The following is an 11,165-nucleotide window of genomic DNA, read 5'->3' on the forward strand; positions in this document are numbered from 1 at the left end:
ACATGAAAGATTCATTTACTTGCCGAAAGCATAAAATAACAAATATAATATAATAGAAAACCTAAAGTAATAGAGAATCAGATTATACTTCGGCTGATTTTTTTTCACTTTGAAAACAATTTTGAAAAATTATCGTAATTTCAGGACAAAGCGTTTTCAGCTAAAAGTTCCGATCCTGTGTTTCGACTGTGGAACATAATTTGAAAAAAAATCCTTGATTCACTACACGGAAACCGTCAAGCTCTATTGAAGCCCACTGCCCCTGAAAGCGAATTTGGGTTCCCAGATTTTCATACCAAAATTCCATTTCTTCTGTTTCCCCGAATTCGGAAGACTTATCCCCGAATTTTTAAATTGAGAGCTGAGGCACTGCACTTTTACTACGTGACATACGCCTGATGTTAAAATACAACTTTTCTTGATTTAGCATTCCTTTTATCACTTGATTTCATGTTCTTTCCTCTGTTTTTTACTTCAATTAAGTTAGTTTTCGTTACTTGATTGTTAAATGATATAGTCCAGCATGAAACTTGGTATCGTCTTCAGCAAATAACTCAAAAAATCTGCACGTGAAAAGAAAACAGGAAATGAGATGCTTCAATTAAAGTACCACTTGTAGAGAGACTTAATATCAAGAAAGACTTTAATTGATAGTGAGATTATAAATTGAAGCCAAACAAGATAAAAGCTTCCTGTTGGATAAATTTAGTGAAAGGTTCCCAGCAGTTGTTTGAAATGAACAGAATTTCAAATATCAGTAGGCTCTGCAATGCTGCAAGCAGTCTGAAGTTCATACAAACATCAAGGTAAACTCGCCTAATCGTGAGATACTGTGTAGGTAGTAGATCTATTACAATAGGATTTTAGGGTAAAATACTAGAAAAGCTACAAAACTTTCAGTGATGGATCTACAGACATAAGTATGTGTTGGGAAGGGATTTTCGAGTACCTATCTCTACACCATCCCCTTCTAGAGGGTACTGATTAGTGTCCAAGATCTAGTAGTAAGTTTCAAAACCTACTCTTAGCCATAAAGTTACAGGTAAATTTGGTAAGTTACTGCATAAGTAGTTATTTTTGCATCAATTTATTCGTTTATTTCCTACTTTTTCTTACACAGGGGAAAAAATGGTAAAATTCTAGTTAATTGACTTCTTGCTATCTTGGAAAGGGTTTAGGTTAGGAAAATGAAACTTTTAGGGATGGGTCTACAGGCTCAATTATGTCCTGGGAAGGTATTTTAAAGTACCCACCTCCACTCCTTCTCCCTCTAGAGGGCCCTGAAATTTGCCTACATGACAGGTCTATACCTATTGAAATTTTGACAAAACAACATTTTACATTAATATTCAGTTACTAGTTGCTTTTTCTCTGCCTTTAGTTCTGAAAATGCAATTCCTGTTATTTGAATAGAATTTTGAGCAAAATCAATGTTTTTTTTCAAAATTTAAGAAATATATTTACATATCTTTAAAACCTTGTAAAATGGAATTGAGCAAAGTTATGAAGCTGAAAACAATTTTGTTGTACTTCAATTGGTAAAATTCTAGTTAATTGACTTCATGCTATCTCAGAAAGTGTTTATGTAAGGAAAATGAAACTTTCAGGGATGAATCTACAGACTAAAGTATGTCCCGGGAAGGTATTTTGAAGCAACTACCTCCACTCCTTCTCTCTCTTGAGGGCTTTGACCTTTCATGACCTTTAAAAATATGTGTCTTATAAAAGTGAAACACTGCAAAACAGATCTTCTGCTTAATTGAAGTACAACATAATTGTTTTCAGCTTCACAACTTTGCTCAATTCCATTTTATAAGGTTTTAAAGATATGCAAATACATTTCCTAAATTTTGAAAAAAAAATGTTGTTATAGGTCAAAATTCTACTCAAATAACAGGAATTGCATTTTCAGATCTAAGGGCAGAGAAAAAGCAATTATTAACTGAAAATTAAGGTAAAATGTTGTTTTGTCAAAATTTCAATAGGTATAGACCTGTCATGTAGGCAAATTTCAGGGCCCAGTAGAGGGAGAAGGAGTGGAGGTAGTTGCTTCAAAATACCTTCCCAGGACATACTTTAGTCTGTAGATTCATCCCTGAAAGTTTCATTTTCCTAACCTAAACCCTTTCTGAGATAGCAAGAAGTCAATTAACTAGAATTTTACTGAAAAAATTATAAAAAGTTGTACTATAGGCTTCAGATAATTATTTATAAAAGATAAGCTAAAGCTGATGCAGCTACTGCTTCTCCTCCTCATCTGATGCACCTTCAAATGCTATGTCTGGTGGATCATCTTCCACTGGCTACCTCTACTATTTCACAGCAGTGAACTTTTGATACAACAAACATAATGGCAGTATAGACATTCTTTCCAGTATTTCACATTCATTTCAAGCATTTTGAAGCTGCAGAGCAATGCTTGGTAAAATTCTAGTTAATTGATTTCTTGCTATCTCAGAAAGGGTTTAGGTTAGGAAAATGAAACTTTCAGGGATGAATCTACAGACTAAAGTATGTCCTGGGAAGGTATTTTGAAGAAACTGGCTCCACTCCTTCTCCCTCTACAGGGCCATGACCTTTAAAAATATGTGTGTTCTAAAAGTGAAACCTTGCAAAATAGATCTTCTGCTTAATTGAAGTTCAACAAAATTGTTTTCAGCTTCATAACTTGCTCAATTCCATTTTATAAGGTTTCAAAGATATACAAATACATTTCCTAAATTAAAAAAAAAAGATTGATATGGCTCAAAATTCTACTCAAATAACAGGAATTGTATTTTCAGAACTAAAGGCAGAGAAAAAGCAACTACTAACTGAAAATTAAGGTAAAATGTTGTTTTGTCAAAATTTCTATAGGTATAGACCTGTCATGTAGGCAAATTTCAGGGCCCTCTAGAGGGAGAAGGAGTGGAGATGGGTACTTTCAAATACCTTCCTGGGACACACTTTAGCCTGTAGACCCATCCCTGAAAGTTTCATTTTCCTAACCTAAACCCTTTCCGAGATAGCAAGAAGTCAATTAACTAGAATTATACCCAATGCTTTTTTTGCTAGGCTATTAAGTCTCTGACCATTAAAATTTTGTTTGCTGTTTCATGCTTGATGTGATTTCTACTCTGGGTCTGTTCTAATCCATAACCTGACCAGAGTCTGTTGCAGGAGGCTAGAGTGAAACAAATTGTTGAGATTTTTACAGCTATTACTATAAGCATCAACTTGGCAAGAAAGAAGATAAACAGCTCACAACAAGCTGCTGATTTGACTACTTTTGTAGTCTCAAAGTACAATGATTGGGAAAATGGGCCATTTTTGGAGATATAGCTACAGAGTTCTGTGTTCAAGACCACAACAAATTCAGCTTCTGATCTTTCATTAAATGAATTGCCATCCTTCCAAAATAGGAAGAAAAATATAGCAAGCTCAGCAATTTGACTTACTTCATCCATAATCTCAACCTGTATCAGTAATTTTGTGCCAAAAAGCACATCACATAGAGCAGCTGTAGCCAGGATGAGATTATTTGCAAATATCCTCTTATTTTCTAGGTACTCTTGGACTTTCATTTCCTTGACCTTTAAGAACGGCAAAAACAGTACAGCCTCCTAGAAATGCTGCTGTAGCAAATTGAAGTAGGGGATGACACACAAAGCAAGAGTTTCCTCTCTTTCAAAGAAGTGGCAGCCAAGGGAAAGTGGTTTCCCTCAGACAGACTGACTCATTGCATATCCCTTTTTTCTTTTTTTGCTCAGGCAGAAAATGACAAAGAGGTAGTCTAACAGAGCAATATCAGCATAAGTTCAAAGAGTTCATGACTCATGCATTGAATTGGATGACTGAAAATTTTTTTACAATAGATTTTAGCAAAGTGGCTGCTCCCTTAGGGATGGCTTTGTTTAAATTGAGAACATTTTTGTTCATTAAAAACTTACCACTTATGAAACTTGCCAGTAAGTTTGATCTTAAACTTACAATTACCAGGTAAGTCACCCAGTGGTAACTTGCATCTTGTACACTAGTACTGATCTTTGTAAATCTTTATCTTTATAAAAGTGAAACCTTCAAAAATAGAACTTCTTCTTAAATGAAGTACAATAAAAGTACTATCAGCTTCACAACTTCGCTCAATTCCAATTTATAAAGTTTTCAAAGATTTGTAAATATGTTTCTTAAATTTAAAAAAAAAAAACAAAAAAACATTGATATGTCTTGAATTTCTACTCAAATAACAGAAAATTTTTTTTTAAAACCAAAAGCTGAAAATTAAGATAGAGGCTAATGTTGTTTTGTCAAAAATTCCAATAGGTATATACTTGTCAAGTAGGCAAATATCTAAGACATAGAAATCAGAAGAGGTTTAAGATAGAAGCGTGACTATACCTTCCCATAGTATCTTTTTGGCCCTCAATTTATAACTAAAAGTTTTATTTTTATAACCTAACCACTTTCCTAGATAGCAAAAAGTAATTTGTCTAGAATTATGCAAAAAATTTAACTTAGCTTGGATAAAAGTGAATATATCACTGATGCCTTTTCTACCCTATTTCATAAATCAATAGTCACTTCAGCAGGAAATGCATTTTGAGCTGTTAAAGAGCTCAAAACTGCCTATAGCAATCAAAAGTTTAAAAACATGCTTCTGAAAAAACTTGCTAGTGAGAAAAATTGTCATTTGCAGCTGATCCAGGAATAATAATTATTATTCTATTTAGTCTTAACAGTAAAATGTTATATTGAAAACTAATTTGCAGAAATTAAAAACAAAGCAAGAAACCCCTCAAAATGATGTCAGTTTTGCTGTGATGCCATTTTTGAGGGGAAGCCATTTTTTGTGATGCCATTTTTAATTATGGGAAATTTGTTTTCAAAATAAATTTTCACTATTAAGATTAAAAAATAATATTTTAATCTTAAAATATTTTCAAGATTAAACTTTTTGCTTAATTAAGATTCCTTCCAATCCCTCAATCAACTTCAAATGATAACTTTTGGAAACTATTTACTGTCTTGCCTTTTGGGGCCCCATTGAGTGCTAAAAATGGAATTTCCCTGAAAAAATGATTACTGAACTATGAAAGAGTATTGAAAAGGGCATCAACTGATGCATTTACTTTCATCCTAGCCAAATTGTGTTGTGAACTACAAATACCAATGCACCTCTTAGAAATGGGTCCAGAGCCCAAATTATCACCTTAATCCATTTAAAAGCTTTAAAATCCTTCATGTTTGTAGTGTTCTTGAGTTGATGCCTACATTTGAACCTCCACTACTTCTCCCACCCCTTGTCAAGATGGTTTTGAAAGACTAGGTAGAGAAAGTGCTGACAGTAATTCCAGCAGTTTGCGACTCTTGTTGAGAAGTGAGTTGTTGCCTTGAAATAACCTTGTAATTTAAACCCTTGCTGGTTTTGCTTGAATCAAGAAAATTGCAAATCAGCCCTTATTATGAATATTTGAATTCATCATAAACTTTGCCTCAAGCAAAATGGATACACACAAGAGTATCATACTCCTTTTTTTAGTTTCATGCTGTCTTTAATTTTTTTTTGTCTCTTGTCTAAATTGCTTAGTTTGAAATTGGAAGCACTGTATTTTTGTTGGTGAGATTAGATCTGTTCATTTTTGAGAACAATAGGTAAAAGCAACAGAGGAATCAACCTGATCACTAATTTGTGTATTAAATTTTAATTTCTAATCTGCATTGTGCACATTAGTATTATATAATAAATGTACTTAGTACTTTAAATTGCGTTGATTTTTTTTTTTGCCTGACCCCAGGTTTTAGCAGTGTTTCTACCATTCTAACAAAACATCTTTGCCAGAAATTGTGATTTTGGAAGCTAACAGAAAAGTGTTTGCAAAGTTACTGAAAAATTTCTCTAAGAAAGTAAATTACTGATAAGAACCAAGTCAGTGTCTACTAGATATTGTCAGTTAAAATTGTAAAGAAACCAAGCCTCAATAAACGCACTTTTTTGGGCCTTATTTATGATGTATGTCTATTTAGAAAAATTTCATTTTTCTAACAAATAGCTTGCCACTGTTCAGTGGCCTTTGGAGTGGGAAAGAGTGGGGATAGTACTTCAAAAGATCCTCTTTGGGCATAGGTTAGGCTCTGGATCCATCCTTTATATTTTCAGTTCATATAAATCTGCTTATTTCTTAGGTAGCAAATATCCCAATATCAAGACCTTTACTGAACTCCTCCTAAAACAGCTACAGTAAACAGCTACAGTAAAGTTATAAAATTTTCTATAATTCTTAAATATAACAACAAATATTCAAATGGATCATGAATAAAGATTAGTTAAGATTAAAAAATCTTAGAATAGTTTGTAAATAAATCTCTATGTAAGTATTGTACTGTAGTTTTTAGAAGATATAACATAAATGTTAAAATGTCAGCTAGGCTACAAGTGCTTAATTTTAGGGAAACAGTCAAGAAGTGTATAAGACTTGTTATTTTCATTAAGAGTTTTTTTCTTCCTTATTTTACCAATTTATATTTAATGAATTTAGTAAGCTCTTTGCTACTGTAAACTTTCAGCAGCAATGTTGGAATGTGACTTTGGAGTAGCACTAAAATCTTTTTGAGGGAAGGAAGGTAAATTTCCTCTAATTTTCTTCTACAAAGTTATTATACATAAAAAAAAGTTGGTAACATTTGAAGCAAAACCTAAAATTCTGAACTTTTACTGTTTAAATGTCAACAGATATTTGTAAGGTGTTTCAGGTCTTAGACCCATGAAACGCCAAAAATATTACCATTTTTCTATAATTCTTAAATAGGTATCTTTTTACTATACTAATGAAATTGGACCCTCTTCCCCAAGGAATTTTAAGATTTAGATCTGTGAAGTTGCAATTTTTGCAAACTCTATGATTCTAAAAATTAAGTTGTTTTTTCCTGTTTTGAACCATTGTTTTTTTTATTATGTGTGTGTTGATGCTGCTACCATTAATAATTGTTTGGGATCTTTAGCCCAGCTTTTCTTTATTTGTGAATATCTGTTGTAGATTTATTTTAGGTATTCCAAAAATAACTGAATGTAGAACATATTTTATTGTCTTTCAGGGACTCTCAGTGTAAGAATTTCCTGTCCACTTCTAGTAGCCTCTTTGGGTTTCTAGAATTCTTTGATGATCCAAAAAATTTTGGGGCTCAAGAAGTAAAAGTAGGAAGATCTTGGAAAGTTGATGAGTTACGACTTAAGAGCAATGTTGATCTTCACAAATTGTGGTAAGCTTGATTTGAATGCTTGTGTAGCCATGCTGACATAATGGGAGGCAAGGTAGCTCATCTCTATTGTTGGTCTAAAAAAAACTTTCTCCAGGAAAGTTTAGAAAGATACAGACTTGAAACAGTTTTCATGTATGGTACCACATTCATTATAAATGTTTGTTAATCTATACAAAGCTAAATAGTGGATGTTTTTATATTTCTATGTATAACCATTTCTAATTATAGGGAGGAGGACCCTCCCCCCTCCACACACTAAATTTGGTCTGCTGAACCTCTGTGGAAGTTTTAGATAATATTAGCCTATTATTGGATAATATTAATGTAATTTTTCAGTTCAACTTTTTCAGTTTTATGGAAACTTTGATGGTGACAGGTTAGGTTAGGTTTTTAGCCCATTTCTGAGATTAGTATGTAATTTAACCTAACCAAACATTAACTTCCACCATCAAAGCAAGCATAAGACTGAAAAAGTGGATTTACAAAGCTAATAAAATCCAAGCAGAGAAAAAGGAATTTTGGACATTCACTGGTGAATGTCAACATTAACCAGATTTTGGACATTCACAGTAACATGCACACGGAAAAGGGAAAAATGATAGCTGAGGTGAGTCAGAGTAAGTTTTGTGATTAGAAAAAAGTGATCGAGTACTTCCTGTATGCACAAATTTTCAATTTCTATGATTAAACGACCAAAAGTGGGGCCTTCATACCCATGCCTCTCAAATTTTCCTCCCCTCTTTTCATAATAATTCATAATTCATGTGGTCTCATAGGCAAGGTTTTCAAACCAAGTAAATAGCTTAGGCTGACATCAAGTTGAAACCTTGTTGAAGTCATGTGTCTATAGATAAGTAAATTTATATGATAAAACGACCCGAAGTGGGGCTTATGCCTATGCATCCTCCAATCTCAATCTACTCCCAGTTTCTATAAACTTTTCATGCTTCTATATATTATTTATTTATTATGTTTTTATTTCTCTATATATTTGTAGCAACTAATTTAGTCTTATTAGGCTGATGTTTTGTTGGTGGGTTCACCAACAAAACATTATTTATTAGGCTGATATGGTGTCTTTTGTTGGTGGGTTTTTTTATTTTAAGATTAAACAAAAAGTAGTTTTTTATGAGAAGTAAATAGAAGTAAGTGAGAAGTAAAACTAAAAACAATCAGAAATTACCCAGTAAAAGATTTCAAACTAAGATTGACTAGAAATCACTTGAATGAAGAGATTAAGCTTAAAAGCCTAAAACTAAAATCAACAGTGATTACCAGAAATGAGATTGATGTTGCTGCCTTTGTGTCCCCTTAAAAAGCTATGTGCATTCTATTAGTTTGATTATTCTATTAAGCAAATGGCCCTTATTTCAATTAAGTTCCGTTTGTTCTCTATTGAAAACTAATTAGATTGTTCAAATTAAAAGTGTTGTTTGGTTTATTGTTTTTCTGTATATTTGAAAGGATTGGATTTAAGGTTTAAGTTCTGTATAAGAAATGTTGGCATTTTATTTTTTATTTTTTGCAGGTAAGTAAAGATGGGTTTAGTTTGGACTTATCCCTTGGCTCAAGGCCATACACATGTCTCTTGTAGTTTCTGGGCTCTATAGAACATAGGTAATGTTAAAAGTGCAACTCAATTAATAGGAAATATACAGCAGAATTTTATTTGCTTGATCCAAGGAATGTGCATATCTAGCACTTTAAATCTAGCTCCACGATCAAAATAAGCAAACTATTTCTGCGCGACTTTTTAAGCAGAAATTCGACTTTTTGCTTTTTTTGTGATTAATGAGTTGCGATTTGTCTCATAAGTCTCAAGAAAGTTGTCCGTGAAAGAAAATTTGTTGTTTTTTTTTTCCTGTAGAACCGACTAATGAGATAGTAGTGACTCAGATAAATTTTAATTTCAGTTACATGAACAAATAGATATGATCCCGGATAGATATATCGTATATTTATTTGGAAATTTTATTGCCCAACTTGGTAGAAACAAAGATAGATGGTATCTTAGCCTAGGTAAATTCGGTTTAGGAAAAGACTGCAGCAAGTTTGTAGGTATAAATATCGAGTTATAACCAATAGAACCAACTGAAAGTAAGGAGCGACATGGTTCAATAGTAAACGAAACTCGAAAAAACGGAATTAAGTTAAATGTTACCCATCAAAGGCTACAATCTTGAGAAAATTTGCCTGATTTTTCAAAAAGGGGGAAACACCCCTAGAAGTCAAATCACACCATCGGATTCATAGAACCCTACTGGAGAGGTTTCAAGCTCCTATCTGCTTCCTCCAATTCGGGTCGCTCGTTACTTACATTTCGCTACCACGAACTCTTGTATTTTTTTTCTTCTTTTTTTTTTGCAGCCCTACAGTCTTAAGGTTTTAATTTAAGAGGACACTTTTGCTATCATTCAACGCTTTGTTCTATAAATATAACTTTGAATCTGGTTCAGTGTTATAGACTTCAGAAAATGCTATAATTTTTTTCATTGACTAGTTACTTGACATTTTGTAGATGTGCCATTTTCTGCTCAAATACTCAAATAGGTGTCATGAGCAGTCTTAAGTTAAATTTGGGAAGTGTATTTGGCAGATTGAAATTTTTTATTTTAGAAGTTTTTTTCCCTTTTGCTAATTATCATTTGCTCCTTATTTGAGATAGGTTTTCTTCATTCCTTAGCAGGAAAGAACTGCTCCCTATCTGGTAGCAACTATAAGAAAACAGCTGCCACCTTAGTGGTTTAGAATGCTGGCCGAGTGTTTTCCACTCTACCCAACTATGCTTTACATGCAAGAAGTCACTTGAAAATCTTTTTGTCTACTCGAGAAAACAGATGGGGATATCATATTTGGATCTATCTTCTATGGACGCGACCTAATGTCTAGTTGCTTCTATTTCATGAAACAACTTGTTCTCATGAAGTTGTTGATTATAGGTATATTTTACTGAAAGAAAGAAACATGTTATTGACAATGGAACATGCCCATAAAGAAGAAGCTCAGTATTTTCCTAATCCTGAAAGGATGGACAAAGTTGAGGAATCTATGGAAAATCTCGAGAAAGTCGTCCGCGAAAGAAACAGAGCATATTGGCAACTGGAAACAGGGAAGTCTGGAGAACAAGAAGGAGAACAAATACTCAATGAGCTTGGTAAGTAATGATGGGTTTAGTTCATACTTCTCACTTGGCTCAAGGCCATGCAATTGTCCTTAGTAGTTTCTGGGCTCTATAGAACATAGACAATGTTAAAAATGTTACTTAAGTAGTAGGAAATATACAGTAGATTTTTATTTACCCGATCAAGGAATGTGCATAACTAGCACTTTAAATCTAGCTCCAAAAATCAGAATAAGCAAACCATTTCTGTGTGACTTTTTAAGGAGATTAAGCAAAAAAACAAGTTTTTTTTTAATGAAAGTAAGGAGCGACATTAAAACTTAAAACGAACAGAAATTTATCCGTATATAAAAGGGACTTTTCCTCCTCAGCGTCCCGCTCTTTACGCTAAAGTTTGACTCTTCTCTTAACTCTACATTTTAAAACAGGTAAAAACTTTAGCGTAAAGAGCGGGGCGTTGAGGAGGAAAAGCCCCTTTCATATACGGAGTAATTTATGTTTGTTTTAAGTTTTAATGTCGCTCCTTACTTTCATTTAAAAAACTTGTTTTTTGTTTAATTTCTGGAAGTTTTTGAATTAATGCATGTTTTGATCTTGGCTCTCTGCACATAAATAATTAAAACGAAATTTGTATATTAATTTTTTTTGGCTAAATGGTTTTTTCATAGTTTTAATCGGCAGATTTTGAGAAAAAAAGCAGCGAGGAAGGAGGCCTAGTTGCCCTCCAATTTTTTGATTACTTATAAAGGCAACTATAACTTTTAAGCTTTTACGAACGTTTTCATAAGTAAGAAATATACGTAACTTA

At 33.0% G+C, this 11,165-nt stretch overlaps 1 protein-coding gene across 1 annotated transcript; it reads left to right on the top strand.

Moving 5' to 3' along the window:
• Positions 1 to 516: 516 nt before the first annotated feature.
• Positions 517 to 10,390, top strand: LOC136042534 (large ribosomal subunit protein uL29m-like; the record flags this gene model as incomplete). Its single annotated transcript, XM_065727495.1, has 3 exons — positions 517 to 806; positions 7,072 to 7,236; positions 10,176 to 10,390. Coding segments are annotated over exons 1-3 (451 nt in total), but the record flags the coding sequence as incomplete, so codon positions are not given.
• Between the last annotated feature and the right edge of the window lie 775 nt (positions 10,391 to 11,165).

This window comes from Artemia franciscana, unplaced genomic scaffold (genome assembly GCF_032884065.1).
Source record: "Artemia franciscana unplaced genomic scaffold, ASM3288406v1 Scaffold_1424, whole genome shotgun sequence".
NCBI classification, from domain to species: domain Eukaryota; kingdom Metazoa; phylum Arthropoda; class Branchiopoda; order Anostraca; family Artemiidae; genus Artemia; species Artemia franciscana.